Below are 19,640 nucleotides of genomic sequence, written 5' to 3' on the forward strand. Positions count from 1 at the left end.
TCTTCTTATTCCCATCCAACGCTCCAAAGAAAATATTAGGGTTTATTATGTATCTTACTCTAATATTTTATCCCCAAAATAAATTAGTAATAGTAAAATGTGATATATTTAGAAAAAATAATATACTATATTTTAATTTATATAGTTATGTAGAATGTGACTAATATTCCCATTATTTTGTTAAAATATTCTTATAATTAGAGATAAAGATATTATATAGAAAGAAACAATTTTAAATATAAAAATCGTAGAGATCATAAATACAAATAGGCAATCAAATAGAAAGAACAACTCTGTAACATGTGAGATGAGTATTATGATTCTCACCCTTATTCTTTATAATAAGTCTCTTTGGCACTTTTTATCATATATTAAGGGAAAAAATGAGTAATATAATTAATAAGTAAATTTTGTAAACAAATAATTACTAAATTTCTTTTTATGTATATATACATGCAAATTTTTCATCCCTAAAAATAAATTAATAATTTTTACAAGAAATATATTTGAAAAAAATAACAATAAAAATATTTATTAATTTAAAACAAAAATTGTATTTAGAAACAAAATCATTTTCAAAAATACTTATAATTTGAGATAGATGTAATATTTATTTACCATCCATTGCCAATAATTTCCATCGCTCTCTACAATATATATATATATATATATATTTATATCCCTATTATGACTTAAAATAATAATAAAAAATAGAGGTGGTAATATTCAAGAGATAATTTTAATTTTCAGGCACACAATTCATAATAAAATAAAAATAAAGTAATTAAATAATTTACAAGAGTATCGTCCATCATTAAGATTTTTAATGATTTTAAAATATTAATTTACAATAAATCAATTTATAAAAATGGTACACCCAAAAATCCACTATAAACAAAATTGCTTAACCTATCTTTTACATCTATTATACTTGACAAGGGCATTTGAGAAAGAGTAATGAAGCATATCTTCCTAAATATAAGCAAACACCAAAAATAATGGTTTCACATTTTTTTTAAATTAAAAATAAATATATTCTCTTCCATTTTAAATATAAGTAATTTTATCTAAACACATTCACTTTTATTCTCATAAATTGTATATATTTATGATTTTTTTATCAATATATCTTTAAAAAAAAAAATCAAAATACTCAACTCCTAGATTTATATACCAAATTGTCATACTTTTTAAGTCCAATAGGAGGTCGCTGGGTAAGGGTGCGACCATCTGAAGGCCAAAATTTTTTCACCCAGTTGGAGGTCGCTGGCTGGGGATGTGATATCTCAAAAAGGTTTTTAATTTTTTTTCTCGTTTTAATCGGGGTTTAATTGGTAATATATTAACAAATAATTAAATTAATAAATAATTATATTAAATAACACATTAATAAATAATAATACATTAATAAATAATAATAATAATACAATAATAAATAATAATTAATTATTTTTTATTATTAAAAATAATTATAATTAAAAATAATTAAAATTGAAATAGTAAAATATTACTGTTATTATTAAAAGTAATTAAAATTAAAAATAGTAAATTATATTATAAATTTAAAAGAAAATACATTAAAAAAAATACAACAAAGTTTGAACTAATGAAAGTTTGCAACAACGAAAATGTTGAGTTGATGTTTGATGTGTATGTACAATAGTCACAATTGGTCATCCATCAACAAACATTGATCAATCATCGGCCTCAAACATACCTTATCAACCCGACTCATATTCTCCATCACAATACTATGAACCATCACAACACTATGAACCACCATCTCACCTTATAATTCTGACGATGACATTGATGTTGATGAAGATATAGAAACAGAAAATCAACATATCCTACCTAACTCTAATCCACCATCTCACCTGAATAGCATCAATTTAGATACTCAAGATCGTTCAAGTGAATTTCATCATTTGTTCATTAACGAAGTCCAGTAGATGAAGCTCTTGAAGTTGGAACGAAGTTTCAAAACAAAGATGAATACATATATGTAATAATAATTTATTAATGTATTTTCTTTTAAATTTATAATATAATTTATTATTTTTAATTTTAATTACTTTTAATAACAACAATAATAATTTTGATTAATTTAATTATCATAATTTTTAATAATAATAATAATTAATAATAATAATAATAATTTATTAATGTATTATTATTATTTATTAATATATTATTTAATATAATTATTTATTAATTTAATTATTTATTAATATATTATCAATTAAACCCCAATTAAAATGAGTAAAAAAAATTAAAAACTCTTTTTGGCCTTCAGTCGATAGTACTCTGGACCAGCAATCTTCTATTGAGCCTAAAAAAATAAAATAATTTAATATATAAAATTAGGAGCGGAGTATTTTAGTTAAAAAAGAAAAAGAATATACTAATAAAAAAATCGGTATATTTAAGGTCAAAGTAGGAAACAAATGTCACACGTGCCTACAAACACTCGATTTGTCCAAATGTTATTTATGGTTTCCTTACTCCTCCTAGACACGTTTATTTATTTTAGTGAATTCGAAATATGATAGCTGTAGTCCACAGTCCACACTCGACAAAAGAAGTTGGTTGATTTGTTAGTCACCTAAATTTCAATTTTTGTTGTTGCTAAATCACCTAAATTTCAAATTTCAGACATTGGACCGGTAAACGAAACAAATAATAGTAGTAATAATCAATAATTTTAATTTAATAGTGTGAGCAATACACTCTAACATATTATATAACAAATTTTATTTAATTGAATAATAAAATTCACACGCATTTGACCAAATCATCTAAATCATATATGAATTTGGTGAAGTTCAAATAGATTTTAACCAATTAATAAAAATATATTAAATAGTATGTTGTTAACGATAAATATTTTAATTTAGATAATTAAATAATGACTCACAGACTATTGGAGTAATGTTTTTTTTTAGATTTAACCTATTCATGTACATTTTTTATTTTCTAATAAATTAACAAATTTTTTAGTCTTTTAATTTTTAATTTTTTCATTTTAATCTCTTTATATTTAAAATTGCACAAATTTAATCTTCCATTGGATTATCATTAAACTTTTAATGGCGATGACAATCAAATACTGACGTAGCATTGTATATGTGGAGCTGAAATGACAATAAATATTGACACCACAAACCCAAGCTTTGAGGCACATTAATTTAACCACACTTTAACATTGTGTTGACATAATTAATTGGTATGAAGAATACATTATCATCGTACAACTTAAAATATTAATATGATACGGTAATATATAATTTTTTATGTCAAAAATGAAAATTTTCTTTTGTTGTACGAAAAACAATCTTAACTTCAATAACTTGTACTTCTAGATATAGCTAAACTTCATATGTGACGTAAAAAAACTAAGCTTCATATGTGTACAACTAAGTAGCATCATATCAACATCCTATTGCCAAATTATTTTCACATATCCAATGTTGCCCCAACATTTTATTTCAAAATTGGATAACATCTTGATACATATTAAAATTGTGTAGCTTAAAATAACACACATATATATATATTGCATATTAATCGTAATAAGAAACGAAAGTTATGTTGTAAAACAAAAACGCAAGCCTATTTATTGTTTGAGATTCGCATATCTTGTTTTGTTAACATAAGTTCCAACCATTTATGTCATTCCTCAATTGATTATCTCATGTGTTTTTTCTCCCACATCATTTTTTCACCTTAACAGTTTTTTCTCCATTTATTTAGAGTGAATATACAATTTGGTCCATGAGAAAAAACTCAAATATTAAACTTGTCCTTCAAAAAAAAAAATCTCCTTTTAATTTCCAATAAAGTTAAATTGTGACACATTAATTTTTATCTCAATTTGTATAATCAAATTGTTTTATTAACCTTTTTTTATCTAACATTTGATGGCTAAAAAGAGACAAATCAATCTAACCTCATGCCACTAAAAAGAAACAAATTAATTTATGAGATGGTAAAATATTCATGATCCATTAATGACATTACCATTTTGTGATATATGATACGTCATTCTTTTTTTGTGATTGTGAGAAGATAATTTCTCTACCATTTTTGTAATGGTTTGCTAATTCATTCTAAAGTTCATTTTTGAATAAAGTTCATTTTTTTTAATGATCATTCTATTTTTGTGCTCTCTATAGAAGAAATCCAATGATTTAAAATGTGAATCATAGAATCTCTCTCTATAGTTTAATTTGAATATCAAGGACCAATTTGTCCAATTCTCTATGACACAAATATAACTAGCGTAAACCTACAATAAAATGTCAACTAAGCAAATAAAGAGTAAAACTCTAGCAAAATACAATTTAATTTGTTGTAGTGAAAGTTAATATAGAGACAAACATGTCCTCACTTAAATTTTCAGAACTAAGAAAAGAATTAAATATTTTCTTAAAGACTAAGTTAAATTATACTTTCCAATTTTTTTTTCTCATTTTGATTATTGCATAAAAAAGATTTATTACATTAATTAACGAATCACATATTTTCCATTGATGTTTATTTTTACATTTGTGGAGCACACGTGTGAGATGAAGTGTATATATACATAATTTGAGGACATGAAAATGAAAATGAAATAAAAGCATAGTACTACTACCTGTTAATTTGAGCTATTGATAAAGTTTAGGGTCTTAACAAACCCCACACACGTAGTGCCAAACCTTACGGAGAGTGTCCCTTAAATGCTGCAGTTGGTGCAGTTCTTCCCTCATTACTCCATCAACCATTAGCCACACAACATCAAGAGAAAGTCAGAGAAATATATGCTCTCTCTTTACCCTCTTTCATTTTTGAAAACTTTTCTGTTATTTGGTTGTTGCAGCAACTAACTAACATAAGGAGATGAACTATTGTGAAACAAAAAGTGTTGTCAAGAGGAAAGGAAAAGAAAGTGATGAAACCTTGTCGTTTACAAACTCCAACAACAACAACGACATGTCGTCGCATCTACTTGATCGGAACAGAGCTAAACGCTACCCTCTTCTGTCGTTTTGGGAGCTTCCTAATTATATGAAGGACAATGAATATATTCTACGTTATTATAGAGCCAATTGGCCTCTTAAACAAGCTTTCTTTAGTCTCTTTCGTTGGCATAATGAAACATTGAATGTTTGGACGTAATTTCTTCTTTCTTTTTTTTTAAGATCTGTTCTTCTTTTTTCTTTTCTTTTCTTCTATACGCTTATTTAACGTTCTTCATTTCTTTTCTTTTCAGACATTTACTTGGCTTTTTTCTCTTTCTTGGCTTGACCTTGGCGAATTTGATGAAGCCTCATGTTGTAGATCTCTTACAACAATTTACAAGGTACTATTGTATATTCCTCTTCTTTTAATCTTTTTCAATTTATGTCTCAATGTGTCAATGTGTGAACTGTCAGAGAATAAGATAATCAATCTCAGTTCCTCATCATTTCACACAAACCATATGCCAGCTGTTACCAGCAGTATGTAATGTGTATAAATTTAGAATAATTGTATTTTCATTCACTTTTTAAAAGATGCAAAATTTAATCTAGAGACGTAAACTTCATTCTCCGATGATATGTTTGTTTGTTTTAGAGTAGAATTAGTTGTGTCTTACAAACATAAGTTGTGTCTAGTATAAAAGGTTAGACTCTCGTAACGTGGTGAATCCGAATTCGAATCTCTACAAATCTCATCTTTGTGGAAAAGAGATTCTCACATTTAGTGTTTGAAAGAATTAACTGTGTTTGCAGAATTTATTCTAACTTAAAGCTATGATTTGATTTGTTGTAGTCTTTTACTCCAAACATGATTTTTTACTCATAATTATCTATAACTCATTTTTATGTTTGAAACAAAATCACTTTATATTCAATTTATTTTTTAGATAACAATTTTACGAAATCAATTATTATCACCGCAAAATTAAACACACACGGAAACAACAACTTATCAATTGATCAGTATAATTTTGTTTTATTAGTAGAAATTCTAGGGGATATAAAGTTGGTTTGATGACTGGGGTAGAGGAGTATAGTGATAACGAAGTTGCGAGTTTGATCTCCACCCTCGGTAAAATTCTAACAATATATACTAATTACTAATTGGCTATTGCATAAACTATTTTATTATTAAAAATTCTGATATTTAAATAAAACTGGAACAGAGTTCATGCCTGCCATCTGCTATTGTTTCACACACTCAAACCAAAATATAAGATGGAAATGGTTTCTTGCACACACGTTTGATTAGAAAATAAATAAATAAAAATACTAATCAACAACTAGATCTCAAGGAATTGGTTTAAAAGCAAGTCTACTTAAGTAGGTAACCGTCTATTAGACATACCAAATAATACCAATTAACCAAGTTTCTATGCAGTTTGTTGAGGACAGGTAATTAACTTGAAAGGTTACTCAGCAAAATTGTTTTTTTCCTTCCAATATCTCTTCCATGATTTTACATCAGCTTATACTTTTGTTTTTATTTTTATATTAGTCAATTATGATGAGAACTTAATACTTATGTTAGGTGAACTGTCTAGCTAAATAGCATAGTGGCCTTTTTATACAAAATTTTCAACTAAATTTGAATATTATATCTTTTTGTACATAGGTCTTTCTCTTCAGGTGCCGAAAAAAATGTTTCTGATAACATCAAAGATCTGTTCCTGGTAAGTGTCCTCATTGTACTAAAAAAAATGAATCGCTGATAGAGATTAGACACACAGAAAATGAAATTGACTTTTAGTTCTGATGTTTCTAACACTTAGCAACGAAAGGATAGACGTATTTCATTTTTTCGCATATCATAATTTTTGTTGGTAATTCGTTTTTTCTGACAGTATACACTGCAACCTTTGTCTTTACATTTATCTAACAATATATAGTGCGTAATTTTTAGGACTGACAATGTAAGAATATCGCAGGGAACGGCGTTACTCTTCGATCTAAAACATCAAATACCATTGAAAATGGAACTTGAATCCACAGATTTGGTTATAGCAAGGTGGCCATTCTTTGTTTTCCTAGCCGGTTCAATGTTCTGTCTCCTCTCTAGCAGCATTTGCCACCTCTTTTCATGTCACTCCCATGACTTAAACCTTTTCCTGTTAAGAATAGACTATGTTGGTATTGCTGTGATGATCATAACCTCATTTTTCCCTCAAGTTTACTATGTTTTCCTATGTCAACCTCATTGGCAACTCGTCTACCTAGCCGGGATCACAGCCATGGGACTATTCACAATAGGAACATTGCTTTCCCCATCGCTTTCTACTGGAAAATATCGTGCGTTTCGAGCCATGTTGTTCTGTTCGATGGGACTTTTTGGTATTGTGCCTGCTATCCATGCTTGCTTCGTTAACTGGGGAAATCCTCGGCGCAATGTTACACTAGCGTATGAATGTGCCATGGCCTTATCTTACTTGACAGGGACTTTGTTCTATGTTACTCGGATACCAGAACGATGGAAGCCTGGTTGGTTTGATTTAGCAGGACATAGCCATCAAATATTTCATGTTCTGGTTGTGGTTGGTGCATTATCACATTACGCAGCTACTCTTAAAATGCTGCAATGGCGCGACACTTTTGGGTGTGACGAGGCTTAGTTAATTAAGGATCTACCTTTCACGACATATATTATATATATGTAGCATGAGATGGATTTTCTGCAGTGATTATGAACATTATCATTTATCACATTGTTGGATTTCAAAGCAACTGTGAGATAATTACAAGTCCAATGCCAAAAGAGATTATGTTTTTAGAAGTCATTCATCAAAATGTTAAATAATATTTGTCTTCCTTCTCTCAACTGAGTCTCAACTCTTATTTGTTTGTTATTCATATATTATTGTACCTAGAATTTATTGAATATTTCATTGTGTTGTTTCTTGAAATTAAGTTAAAAATATCATTTACTAGTACAAGTATTCAAAAGTTTAAAACATTGGTGAAATGGGTATGGATCCTTTTAGCATAAGGCCTTGAAATCAATATTTGAATTCATGTGTATAGAAAGAATTTGGTAAGTAGGTATTTTTTTTTAATCTTTGGACATGGACAGTGACCTCAGATTATGGAAATAACATTTGGAACATGTAACTCCATCTCTGGATCTTGCAATTGAAATCACAAGAGTGCTACTGTTATACTCTATTTTAGCACTAGACCTAGAACCTAATAGCTGTTGAGAAAAACAACATAACAGAACACAATTACAACAAGTCAATAATTTAATGTGGAAAAATATATTTGTATAATGAAAACTGTAAAATAACAATGAATTTTTATAGAACATAGATATTTCTTAAAGGTTCCACAACTCAGGTACATCAATATTCTCTTAAGTAAATATTCGAACTATTTCGCAAAATACTCTTAGATAAGAGTATAAGAGAAAAAAAAACAATATCAAATACAAATTAATTAGATTCAATTTTAATAATAAAGTATTGCAATACTCGAACAGTAGACCTATAAAGTAGAATTTGGTGCGAAGTTAGATCCAAACTTTGACAATTTGCTTCCTCCAAAACCATAGGAGTGTAGCTTCCGGTAGCATCTTCAATGTGAGCTTTAACAAGACAATAATGGCGCATTTGACCTATGATAATACAGTAACAAGAAACAATGGTCTATGTATTTAGCTTCAGTGCCAAGAAAGTGATTTATTTTAAGAAATTTGAGATATAAAATTTAATTTTTCTATTCACATCTTTCAATTTTTATTTTTTTTTTATAAAAACAAAATACTTAAAATGTTTTTGTCTATTTATAACATTTTTAATTTTTACGTGAACTGAATTCACAGACACTTACGTGAACTTAATTTACATAAACTGAATTCACGGAGGTTTACGTGAATTGAATTCATGTAGGTGTACGTGAATTGAGTTTAAGGTGTACGTGAAATAATTTCACGTATTGTCTATAAATTTTTAAACTCCATTGAATACGCGTATGTGAACGGAGTTCACGTAAAATCCTAATGCTTTGTAATATTTACAACTTATGTGAACTGAGTTTACGTAAAATCCTCATATTTTAAAGAAAAAAAATAACTTAAACACAAATCAATAAACATACTTTGTTGAGTGACCAGCGGCAGAGCTTAATTGAGACATCTACGTGAACTGAATTTATGGACGTCTACGTGAACTCAATTCACGTAGGTGTATGTGAATTGATTTAAGGTGTACGTGAAATGATTTTACGTATTGCCTAGAATTCTTAAACTCCATTGAATATGCGTACACGAACTTCATTCACGTAAAATCTTCTTGCTTTGTAATATTTACAACTTACTTAAACTCAACGTGAATTGAGTTCTCGTAAAATCCTTATATTTTGAAAGAAAAAAAAAACTAACTTAAACACAAATAAATAAACATACTTTGTTGAGTGACCAACAGCAAAACTTAATTGGGACATAGAGTAGCCACAACCATTCCAAAATTCTCTAATAATTTTTTAAAAAATATTACTCCTTTTATTTTGAGTTAATAATTTATTAAATAAAAAATGATACATAACAAACAAATAAGAGCAAATCCTTAACTCTTCTGAAAACGATTCTCTTATGTACTCCAAAATTTTATATTTATACTTTATGTCTAGTGTACCAAATTATAAAATAACACTACTAATTCCACTAATTTTATATTTATTCTCGAATGAGTTGTGATATGTGAGTTATGAGATTACGAAGAGTGATGAAAATAAAGTTTGTAATAGGTAAATGCCATTTTAAATATTTTATTTTTATAAAAAAATTTAAGATACGCGGATAGCAAAAATGAGGGTGTGAGTAGTAATATTGTGTAAAATTTAGTTGGTAAATGAGAGAGTTAGTGAGATGGTGGTTTGATGTCTCCCATTGTAAAATACTATTATTTATTATTGTAAAAACAAAACAAATCAATTTTTTTCTTCATATACCTCCGATAATTAACCTCCCTGTAATAAAATATAAAGAAAAATTAATTAATAAAAATTAATATACTTTGTTTAAAATTTAGATTAAATATAATAATTTTTGTTAATTTATTTATATTTATATTTTATTATAGAAAAAATATATTGTTACTCCATAAATCTTCTAAAATTTAAACTTGTCTCTTACTTCTCAGATTTCAAATGTGTTTTGAAAACTCAAATTAATTTTTCATGAATAAAAATATGCCGAACAAACATGGTAAAAGTTTTGCAGTTATAATTGATGGAGGATGTGGTAAAATATTCTTTATTTCATTAAAAGAGATCCTTTGGGATTTTCTTTATTCAATTAACCTATATGCAAGCACAAGCTTGGGCCAAACGCACTAGACACAGTGGACCATAATTAAATATGTGTTAACTTTGATCTTCGAAGGTCAATTATTTTGTGTCGGAATACTAACTTCAATTAAATAGCAATCAACCGTCCTACATAATTCAATTTACATAAATCTCATTTGAGAAATAATCAAATTTACACATATTCAATTATACCCCAAACTTTAGTCAGCGGCAACAAATCTACTAAAAAGCAAATATTCAATTATACCACTTGTATTTTACATAATCAAATTCATATTAATAAAGACAAAAAAATTATATTAAAAATAATTATAATTGTGCAAATAATAAATTCTAATAAGAATTAACATTGTAAATTATTTTTGTAATGTGAGTTTATAATAATTAGAAGTATACAACTTTTATCATAATTACCATCTTAGTCATACACGTGAGTGGTTGTGATGTATTAACATTGTAAATTATGTTACATTTATGGCGTATGACAATTAAATTATTCAAATATTCTAAATTTACTATAAACAAATCAAATTATTTGTCTTTTAATTAAAAATTATATTAGTTCACCATCACTAATAATTTTTTTTCTTTGACAAAACTATAAATAGTTATTATTTCATCTTGAATCATTTAATATGTGTTTGGCTCTTCAATGATTAAAAATAGTTTTAAATAAAATAATTTATATTTGTATATATTAATGTTAATGTAAAAGTAAATGAATGGTAAATTAAATTTTTTTGAAGGATAATTTCAAGGTTAAGTATTAATTTTAAAGACAAAAAATACAAATTTTAATTGTAAGTCAGAATCAATTTTAAAAATAAAATAATTTTATTCAAAAACAATTAAAAATATTAAATTCAATTCAAGACTTGTTGACTCCAAGTAACTAAATATACACAAATTTTAATTAGATATTAAATTCAACCTTTCTTTTTTTAGTGGAAACTAAAATCCATTTCGGAGCTAAAAATAAACTTTTTGTGCAATTTGCACGATGATTTTGTTTAGACTGGAAGCAAAACTGAACAAAAAAGTGATTGATTTTTACTAGTACTACTACTATTCCCAGATCATGGATCTCTTCACTTCTCGAGGAGGTTAGACTTCATCACTTTCAACTTCATGTTCAATGTACAAGTTCACACACACCAATAAATGTGTGATCCTAAATAAATTGGAGGATGTGGATTCTCACACATGTTCTTTTCTCTTTTCAAATCCACAAATAATTATTTATTTTATTTTTGTGTATAGAGTCGTTAAATTTTTTTCTTAATATAAAGAAAAACAGGAGAGGAGAAAAAAAAGACAATTCAAATCATAAAACATAGATTCAAACCAATGTAATAATTACATTTTTTTAGTAATATAATGTAACACATTCTACATTGACATATAATATATTCAAGTAATATTTTTTTATCTTTATTATTTTAGAATATCATTAAAATATTTATTATTATTTTTTAATGTTATCCTCATTTTACATTGCAATGGGAACACACAATTATTTTGTTTTATAAATTCATACCCTTATTCATTTGCTAATTTAGTAATGAGGTGATTGAAATGTTTGTAGTATAGATTCAAAGGTTGAGATTTGATTGAAGAGACTAAACAGGAACTTAGGTGATCTATGTGTTTCAGTTGAATTTTTTGTCACCACTTTTCTTTAGTATAAATTGACCCTCTAGATTATTTTTTTTTAAATATTTGTGATGTATATTAATTCCCTCCAAAACAATGCTCATAATACATTTTCGAATATACTCATTTTTAATAAATTTTGGATGGTAAATGGATACAAAGAAAATTCAAAACTTATTTTGAGTTGAATATAAATCATGTAGCCAAATATCCATTTGTATGTTTGAATTGACATTGAGAATAATCACAATGAATTACTATATATAATATTTATAAAATTTAAGCAAAACTTTAACAAAATCTAATGTGTCAAAGTCATTACCCATCCATACATAATATAAATATTGTAAAACCTTATGTCACTATTACTCCTCTTTCTCGTATCTCAATCAGTACAATTTCATTTTGAAATTAACTTGCACAAAAATAAATGTTCTCATCCATGTGCAAGGTAATTGTGAACTTATATACAACTATACAATCCCTACTTTTCAGGTTGATGATTCATGCCTTCAACCATACAAACACCTAATTGAGTAAAACCTTGTTGAATGGTCTTACAAAGTTACAATAACTTAGGTCTGCAACTTCTTAGACATCCTCACATGACTTCATTATTAACTTTTATATATATATATATATGATGGTGACAAATATTATTCATTCAAGCTTCTTAATTTTGAAATTCTTTCATGCAATGGAAACCTTTAGATGCCTCACAGCATCTCTATTACTACCATTCTTTTTCCTCATTTTTCTTCACATCATCTTCACTTCTCACAAAGGAAACAATGTTTCCTTTGTTTTTTCTAATTTAAATTTTCCAATCCCAAAATACAACCAAAACACAACACAAGTAATTAAACCTCTTCACTTTCTTACTAACTCTGCATATAGAAGCTTTGAACATAAATCAAATAGTAGCATTATTAAGGTGATGATGCTATGAACAAAAAGTTTCACCTCAAAGTTTTTATTTATTAATTATATTCAGCTGTTTTATCAAATGAAAGTTTCTAATTCTTCATTAGTGTTGCATGCAGAAAATTACTAGCTTGGACAGAGTTGAAGAAAGTTTAGCAGAAGCTCGAGCATCGATTCGGAATGCAGTTTTGTCAAGAAACTATAGTACTTCAGGGAAGAGAAATATCTTTGTCCCAAAAGGGTCCATTTATAGAAATCCATATGCTTTTCATCAGTTAAGTTTCAGAGATTCTGCATTCAAACTTCATCTTCCTTAGTCCCATACTCCAATGTTTCAAATTGTGGTTGGTTGCACACATAAATTTTTTTGATAGTGCAAATAAATTATAGTTAAATATATTTGATGCAACCACATTTACTTGATACAATATATTTTTTTTCTTATTGTAATGTGATACAATATCATTATTTATTACTAACAACTACTTGTTTTTTTTACTGAATAATTATGAAAATTAGGAGTCACATGGAGATGGTGAAAAGATTGAAGATTTGGGTATACAAAGAAGGAGAGCAACCAATAGTACATGATGGACCAATGAACAACATATATGCAATTGAAGGTCAATTCATTGATGAAATAGACATTAGCAAAAAGAGTAATTTTAAAGCTAAACACCCTAATGAAGCGCACATTTTTTTCATTCCCTTTAGTGTGACAAATGTGGTACAATATGTTTATAAGCCAATTATATCTAAAGAGGATTTCAACCGTGACCGTCTTCAAAGGTTGGTGGAGGATTATGTAAATGTTGTGGCTGATAAGTATCCTTACTGGAATAGAAGCAATGGTGCTGACCATTTTCTCCTTTCTTGTCATGATTGGGTAAGGTATCCATAAATGTTTTCTTACTCACTTTATTTACTACTAACTTTCATATGCTGAAGTTAATTTATTATTATTTGATTAAACATGTCAGTATTTTGATCCATGGTGCTTCTCTAAATAATTCAATTAAAAGAACTATATTGTTGTAGTTGAATTAAAACATTTAGTAGATGGAATAAATGCCTTACTTGGTGATACATATTTCTTTATGTACTTTGACAGAGAACAAATATTTTAGTAACATTATATAACCTATGCTTTCATGAGTTAAAATAAAAATGCTTTAACTTTACTTGATAATTCAGGCACCAGATATCTCTAATGCAAATCCAGATCTATTCAAGAACTTCACAAGAGTCTTATGCAATGCCAACATTTCTGAAGGGTTCAGGCCCAATAGGGACGTGTCTATTCCCGAAGTGTACTTACCTGTTGGAAAATTAGGCCCACCAAATTTGGGCCAAAGCCCAATAAACAGAACTATATTAGCCTTTTTTTCTGGTAGATCCCATGGAGACATTAGAAAATTGCTTCTAAATCATTGGAAGGACAAAGATAATGAAATTCAAGTTCATGAGTATCTTCCTAAGGATCAAAACTATACACAATTAATGGGAATAAGTAAATTTTGTTTGTGTCCAAGTGGATATGAAGTGGCTAGTCCAAGAATTGTGGAGGCAATAAATGCTGGGTGTGTTCCTGTGATTATTTCTGATAATTATTCTTTGCCTTTCAATGATGTGCTTAATTGGAGTCAATTTTCAGTGGAGATTCCAGTGGAGAAAATACTTGAGATTAAGACTATATTACAAAATGTTACAAAAGATAGGTACATAAAGTTGTATATGAATGTTAGGAAAGTTCAAAGACATTTTGTGATGAATAGGCCAGCTAAGCCTTTTGATGTGATGCATATGATACTTCACTCGGTTTGGCTTAGAAGGCTTAACTTTAGACTTATAGATTCACAATAAATCAAAAATGTTTATGCATAAAAATTTCGCTTTAGGTCAGTTTGGATATAGCTCATAAGAGTTTGTGTACAACTTTTTTTTTTTTTTTTTGTTGAGCAACAAAAAGTCTCGAGAGTTGAATTGAATTTTTTGTAATTTTAATAGTGATTTGATTGATGACTCGTCTCTTTATTATGACACTAGATAAATTAATTTCATCGGTAAAAAAATTAAGAGAAACAAATATGTGTATCTTAAATTAAATTCGTCAAATTTATATCGAATAGGTTATGTCTTTAATATAAGTACTAATCAATAAGTAAATATTTAATCAATTTCTTTAAGATTTTTAAAAAGTGATTTTGACTTTATTTTTGTAATTTTTATGATAACTTACTTAAAAATAATAGAAGTTATTTTAGATTAATTTGTTATTAACTAAAAATAATAATTTTGACATTTAATAATTTAGATATTCATTATTAGAGATTTACACGATAAAAAATATTTATTTAAAATATATATATTTCAAAAATAATTTTTATGAAGAATTTCTTAAAATAACTTTTATTTTTAAAGTTTTATTATCAAAAAAATATTGTAGCAAATAGATAGAATATTTAAAATAATATTTTAAAATAAATTATTTAATTTTTTTTTTGAAAATTTGATATTAACTTTTTTTTATAAATATTATAATAAAAAATACTATAAAAATTATTTATAAAAAAATCTTAAACAAATCGACCCATGTCATTAGTTAAACTTATAATTAATATAATTAGTTGATTCTTTTTCCATAATTTAGCAAGGTGGGTCCAACGATGGACATGTTCACGTGAGCAACACCAGAAAACAAAATTGATTAGCTTTTTGTTTTGGGATAAGATTCTTTATTTAGTGTGTAGTTGAGTCATCAATTATTATTAAATACAGAGTAACAACAGCAATTATTATTAAATACAGAGTAACAACAGCAATTATTATTTTTAAGATAACAACAACTAAAGTTATTTTATATACATGGTTGTGAGGTTGAGACATCTTGTATAGGGGCAGATTTTCAAAGTTCTAAATGAAATAATGAAGGTTTTCAAATCATTATCCAATTTGATCTTTCTAGTGTTCTTCCTCAATTTTTGCCTTGTTTTGTTCACTCCTCCAAATGAAGATCATATGATTCATATCCATTCAGGGAAACTTCTCTCGAACTCTTCAAATAATGGTAGCAACATTAATACAAATATTCAAATTACAACGATTAAGGTATTCACTATTCAACCTTAATTACTTGATAATCTTTGAAAAGATTATGTTTTCATTATTGTTACATGTCTTTGTTAACATATGTGTTTTCAGTTTGGGCATGGAAGAAAGAATATGAGTAGTTTGGAGAGGATTGAAGGAGGTTTAGCACAAGCACGATCATTGATTCAGGAAGCAATTCGGTCCAATAAGTATATCACAACTACCATGAACCAGAGTTTTGTCCCAAAAGGATCTATATACTTGAATCCACACGCTTTTCAACAGTTAAGTTTAATTATAACAATTATAAATTTATGTTTTGATAAATATTTATGTTTTTAAATTAACTTGTGTGTTCACAATATATACTAATTACACTCAAATAGGTTATTTATTACTGAATTAAGTTCAGGTATGTAGATTAGATGAACTTTATTTATTTAAGGAAAAAACAAATATATAAGTATAATAAAATAAAGTGCAGAGTATCTAAATTTTTTAGTTCAATTCAATTTTTTCTAACTTAAATAATCAAAATCCAACAAATTTCTCATTTTCTTTTATTGTATTTTTTCACATTTTAATTATTTATGTATTTATTTTGCATATGTTCAAACACTGTTATATAACATCTGCATTGTACCGGTCTATAAAAGTTAATAATTTATTCATTCTAAGTTATACTTCATTTTTTGACAATTTCATAAAAAAGTATAACTAATTTTATATGCAAACGATAAGTTATGAGTTACCAAACTCTCCACAACATTGAAAAAAGTCTACGAGACAAGGGTCACATGTACTTTCATTATCCATATATTATAATTTAGTCTTAATTGTTGTTTTATTTTTTTTTTTTTTTTTTAAATTATACTTCATATTTTAAATTCTAACATTTTTTTAGATTTTTTTTATTCATTTGAATATGATTTTTTTTCATTGGCATATACTTAAATGTTGTAAGATATTAATGAGACATTATCTCACTATCATTGTTAGAGATTTTCGATACATGAAGTCAATCAACCATCAATTTTGATGCAACTATTGGATCACGAGGGTTCAAAAATCTTTGTATTGAGTAAAAAACAACGACATGCAAAATTTGAATGCCACGTCGTTATTGAAAATTTTAAAATAATAGATATGTAAGTAATTTAATTTGTAAAGTACTCAACATTCATATTTTGATTCAATATAATACTTGTTCATTATTGGTACTACACCAATGGTAAACTCTTGATAGTTATAGTTATAGACCCATTTAGTTAAATTAATTAATAGAACTGAAACAGGAGCCACATAGAGATGATGAAGAGATTAAAGGTGTGGGTGTACAAGGAAGGAGAACAGCCATTGGTGCATGATGGACCTATAAACAACAAATATGCCATAGAAGGACAATTCATTGACGAAATGGACACAAGTAACAAGAGCCCATTCAAGGCTAACCACCCTGAAGAGGCCCATGTGTTCTTTCTTCCTTTCAGTGTTTATAAGGTCATTCGGTATGTTTACAAGCCTAGAAGGTCAGTTTTAGATTATGATGCTCACCGCTTACAGCTTTTGGTGGAAGATTATATTAACATTATTGCAAACAAGTATCCTTATTGGAATAGAAGCCAAGGTGCTGACCATTTTTTTGTTTCATGCCATGATTGGGTAGGTTCACATTCCTTTTCTCTTTTTTATTTATTTATTTATTTATTTATTTATTTATTAATCTAAGTCATAATCACAAACAAGGAGACATACTTTGTCCATGATTTAGGGTCCAAGAGTCTCTTATGCCAATCCACAACTCTTCAAATACTTCATTAGAGCACTATGCAATGCCAACACTTCAGAAGGATTCAGGCCCAACAGAGACGTGTCCATACCTCAAATAAATTTGCCTTTTCGAAAGCTTGGCCCACATAATACGGCCCAACACCCTGATAAACGAAGTATATTAGCATTTTTTGCTGGTGGAGCCCACGGTAAGATTAGAAAAAAACTACTCAAGCAATGGAAGGACAAGGATAAAGAAGTTCAAGTTCATGAGTACCTTCCAAAGGGTCAAGACTATACAAAGTTAATGGGCCTAAGCAAGTTCTGCTTGTGCCCTAGTGGACACGAAGTGGCAAGTCCAAGAGTAGTGGAAGCAATTTATGCAGGGTGTGTCCCTGTCATAATTTCTCACAATTACTCTTTGCCTTTTAGTGATGTGCTAAATTGGAGTCAATTTTCAATGGAAATTGCAGTTGATAGAATACCAAAAATTAAGACTATTTTACAAAATGTTACAAATGCTAAATATCGGGTGTTGTATTCAAATGTGAGACGTGTACGAAGGCATTTTGAGATGAATAGGCCAGCAAAACCATTTGATTTGATACATATGACACTTCATTCTATTTGGCTTCGAAGATTAAATTTTAAATTGATAATTCCACCCTAAAGAATTATAACTCATTTTTTCATTTTCATTCAAAGACGCCAATACATTACAATAACTTTTTTATGGTATTTAGATGAAAATAAATATTTACATTTTTATATATTTTTAAAATAGTTTCTACAAAATCATAATTGATAGCAAAAGTGTTCTCTATATTATTCTCAAATAATTTAGAATGAATCAACAATCAACTACAAGAAACTTTATCATTTTCTTGACCAAAAAGAAAAGACCTAAAATTGACTGAACAATTTTATTGATATAAAAGATGAATATAGCACAAAATCCAGTAATTCAAATAATTGAAATCAACAACTATATATAACATGAAAAACCTTATCGAGAAATTAACCCGAAAAAGTGCTTATTTTTTTAGGAATTCCAGAAAAATCCAGAAAAACAAAAACACGTTAATTATACACTTAAATATTAAACATTTTAGAAATTAACAAAAAATAATTTAAATAAAAATTTTAATCCTAACAACTAAACTAATTTTTTTCCTTCAAATATGACTAATGATCAAGAATAATGTAAGATCTATTATTTTTAATCTCATTCAATTGTAAAAATGGTATTTATTAGTATTCGCTCATATCAACGATAGATGATCTCTAACTAGACTAATTCAAGTACATATTGACAAGTAAGACATAAATGTTGAATTTGATGATCTCTTATTTAAAATATGATATTAACAAAACGAGTCATATACCTTTTCGTCAAGACTACAATGACAAATAAAAAGTAACCATAAAATCAAAGATTAAACAAGAAAATAAACTAAACGTATTTGAAAAGTCATTTATTTAAATAAAAAAAGGAAATAAAATAACTTAAAAGAAAATAAATCAAGAAAAGAGAGAGATCCGATTTATTTTTTACTAAAGAAAAGGCGACGACTACACATTCTCAAAATAGAGTATTTTTTAATTATATTTTTACGGTAAATTTGTTAGTACTCTTTTGCCTGACTTAATTTTTTTAGTATTCTTGAGAAAAGGTAATTTAATATTAAATTTATTTCAAACTAAAAAATAATATAAATTAAATAATTAAAAGTTGAATATCATACTCAATAAAATTGTTTGAGTATTGAATCGTTCAATTGTTTTAAGAAAAATGTTTAATGTACATTCACAATATATATATATATATATATATATATATATATATATATATATATATATATATATATATATATATATATTATATTTTATATATATAAA

At 27.1% G+C, this 19,640-nt stretch overlaps 3 protein-coding genes across 5 annotated transcripts; all 3 read left to right on the plus strand.

The window, feature by feature from the left end:
- The first annotated feature begins 4,614 nt into the window (after nucleotides 1-4,614).
- Nucleotides 4,615-7,933, plus strand: LOC101494316 (heptahelical transmembrane protein 1). Its single transcript, XM_004508393.4, has 4 exons — nucleotides 4,615-5,156; nucleotides 5,255-5,344; nucleotides 6,619-6,676; nucleotides 6,932-7,933. Exons 1-4 carry the CDS (start codon nucleotides 4,882-4,884, stop codon nucleotides 7,610-7,612), a joined length of 1,104 nt encoding a protein of 367 aa, XP_004508450.1. The 5' UTR covers nucleotides 4,615-4,881; the 3' UTR covers nucleotides 7,613-7,933.
- Nucleotides 7,934-12,636: 4,703 nt separating this feature from the next.
- On the plus strand, nucleotides 12,637-14,900 carry LOC101494839 (probable glycosyltransferase At3g42180). The gene is made up of 4 exons (XM_027336664.2): nucleotides 12,637-12,891; nucleotides 13,001-13,155; nucleotides 13,401-13,767; nucleotides 14,076-14,900. Exons 1-4 carry the CDS (start codon nucleotides 12,655-12,657, stop codon nucleotides 14,742-14,744), a joined length of 1,428 nt encoding a protein of 475 aa, XP_027192465.1. The 5' UTR covers nucleotides 12,637-12,654; the 3' UTR covers nucleotides 14,745-14,900.
- An 807-nt stretch (nucleotides 14,901-15,707) lies between these two features.
- On the plus strand, nucleotides 15,708-18,415 carry LOC101495169 (xylogalacturonan beta-1,3-xylosyltransferase-like). Of its 3 annotated transcripts, XM_073363942.1 has the most exons (5): nucleotides 15,774-15,989; nucleotides 16,083-16,255; nucleotides 16,971-17,119; nucleotides 17,267-17,633; nucleotides 17,743-18,415. In XM_073363942.1, the coding sequence occupies exons 3-5, from the start codon at nucleotides 17,010-17,012 to the stop codon at nucleotides 18,409-18,411; spliced, it is 1,146 nt and encodes a 381-aa protein (XP_073220043.1). In that variant the 5' UTR covers nucleotides 15,774-15,989; nucleotides 16,083-16,255; nucleotides 16,971-17,009; the 3' UTR covers nucleotides 18,412-18,415. The 3 variants fall into 3 exon arrangements, with proteins under 3 accessions (XP_004508620.1, XP_073220043.1, XP_012573463.1); XM_004508563.4 differs by lacking the exon at nucleotides 16,971-17,119 and having other exon boundaries at nucleotides 15,708-15,989; XM_012718009.3 differs by lacking the exons at nucleotides 15,774-15,989; nucleotides 16,083-16,255 and having other exon boundaries at nucleotides 16,837-17,119.
- The last annotated feature ends 1,225 nt before the right edge of the window (nucleotides 18,416-19,640 follow it).

The sequence above is a fragment of the Cicer arietinum genome, chromosome 7, assembly GCF_000331145.2.
Source record: "Cicer arietinum cultivar CDC Frontier isolate Library 1 chromosome 7, Cicar.CDCFrontier_v2.0, whole genome shotgun sequence".
Taxonomy (NCBI): domain Eukaryota; kingdom Viridiplantae; phylum Streptophyta; class Magnoliopsida; order Fabales; family Fabaceae; genus Cicer; species Cicer arietinum.

Bases quoted from the DNA above. Each gene is read 5' to 3' on its own strand.
- LOC101495169 (XM_004508563.4), top strand. From the start codon at position 15,807: ATGAAGGTTTTCAAATCATTATCCAATTTGATCTTTCTAGTGTTCTTC. The intron at 15,990-16,082 runs GTATTCACTATT...ATGTGTTTTCAG, and splicing joins TTCAAATTACAACGATTAAG to TTTGGGCATGGAAGAAAGAA. The intron at 17,634-17,742 runs GTAGGTTCACAT...TCCATGATTTAG, and splicing joins TTGTTTCATGCCATGATTGG to GGTCCAAGAGTCTCTTATGC.
- LOC101494316 (XM_004508393.4), top strand. From the start codon at position 4,882: ATGAACTATTGTGAAACAAAAAGTGTTGTCAAGAGGAAAGGAAAAGAA. The intron at 5,157-5,254 runs GTAATTTCTTCT...TTTTCTTTTCAG, and splicing joins GAAACATTGAATGTTTGGAC to ACATTTACTTGGCTTTTTTC. The intron at 5,345-6,618 runs GTACTATTGTAT...TTTTGTACATAG, and splicing joins CTCTTACAACAATTTACAAG to GTCTTTCTCTTCAGGTGCCG.
- LOC101494839 (XM_027336664.2), top strand. From the start codon at position 12,655: ATGGAAACCTTTAGATGCCTCACAGCATCTCTATTACTACCATTCTTT. The intron at 12,892-13,000 runs GTGATGATGCTA...TGTTGCATGCAG, and splicing joins CAAATAGTAGCATTATTAAG to AAAATTACTAGCTTGGACAG. The intron at 13,156-13,400 runs GTTAAGTTTCAG...TATGAAAATTAG, and splicing joins AATCCATATGCTTTTCATCA to GAGTCACATGGAGATGGTGA.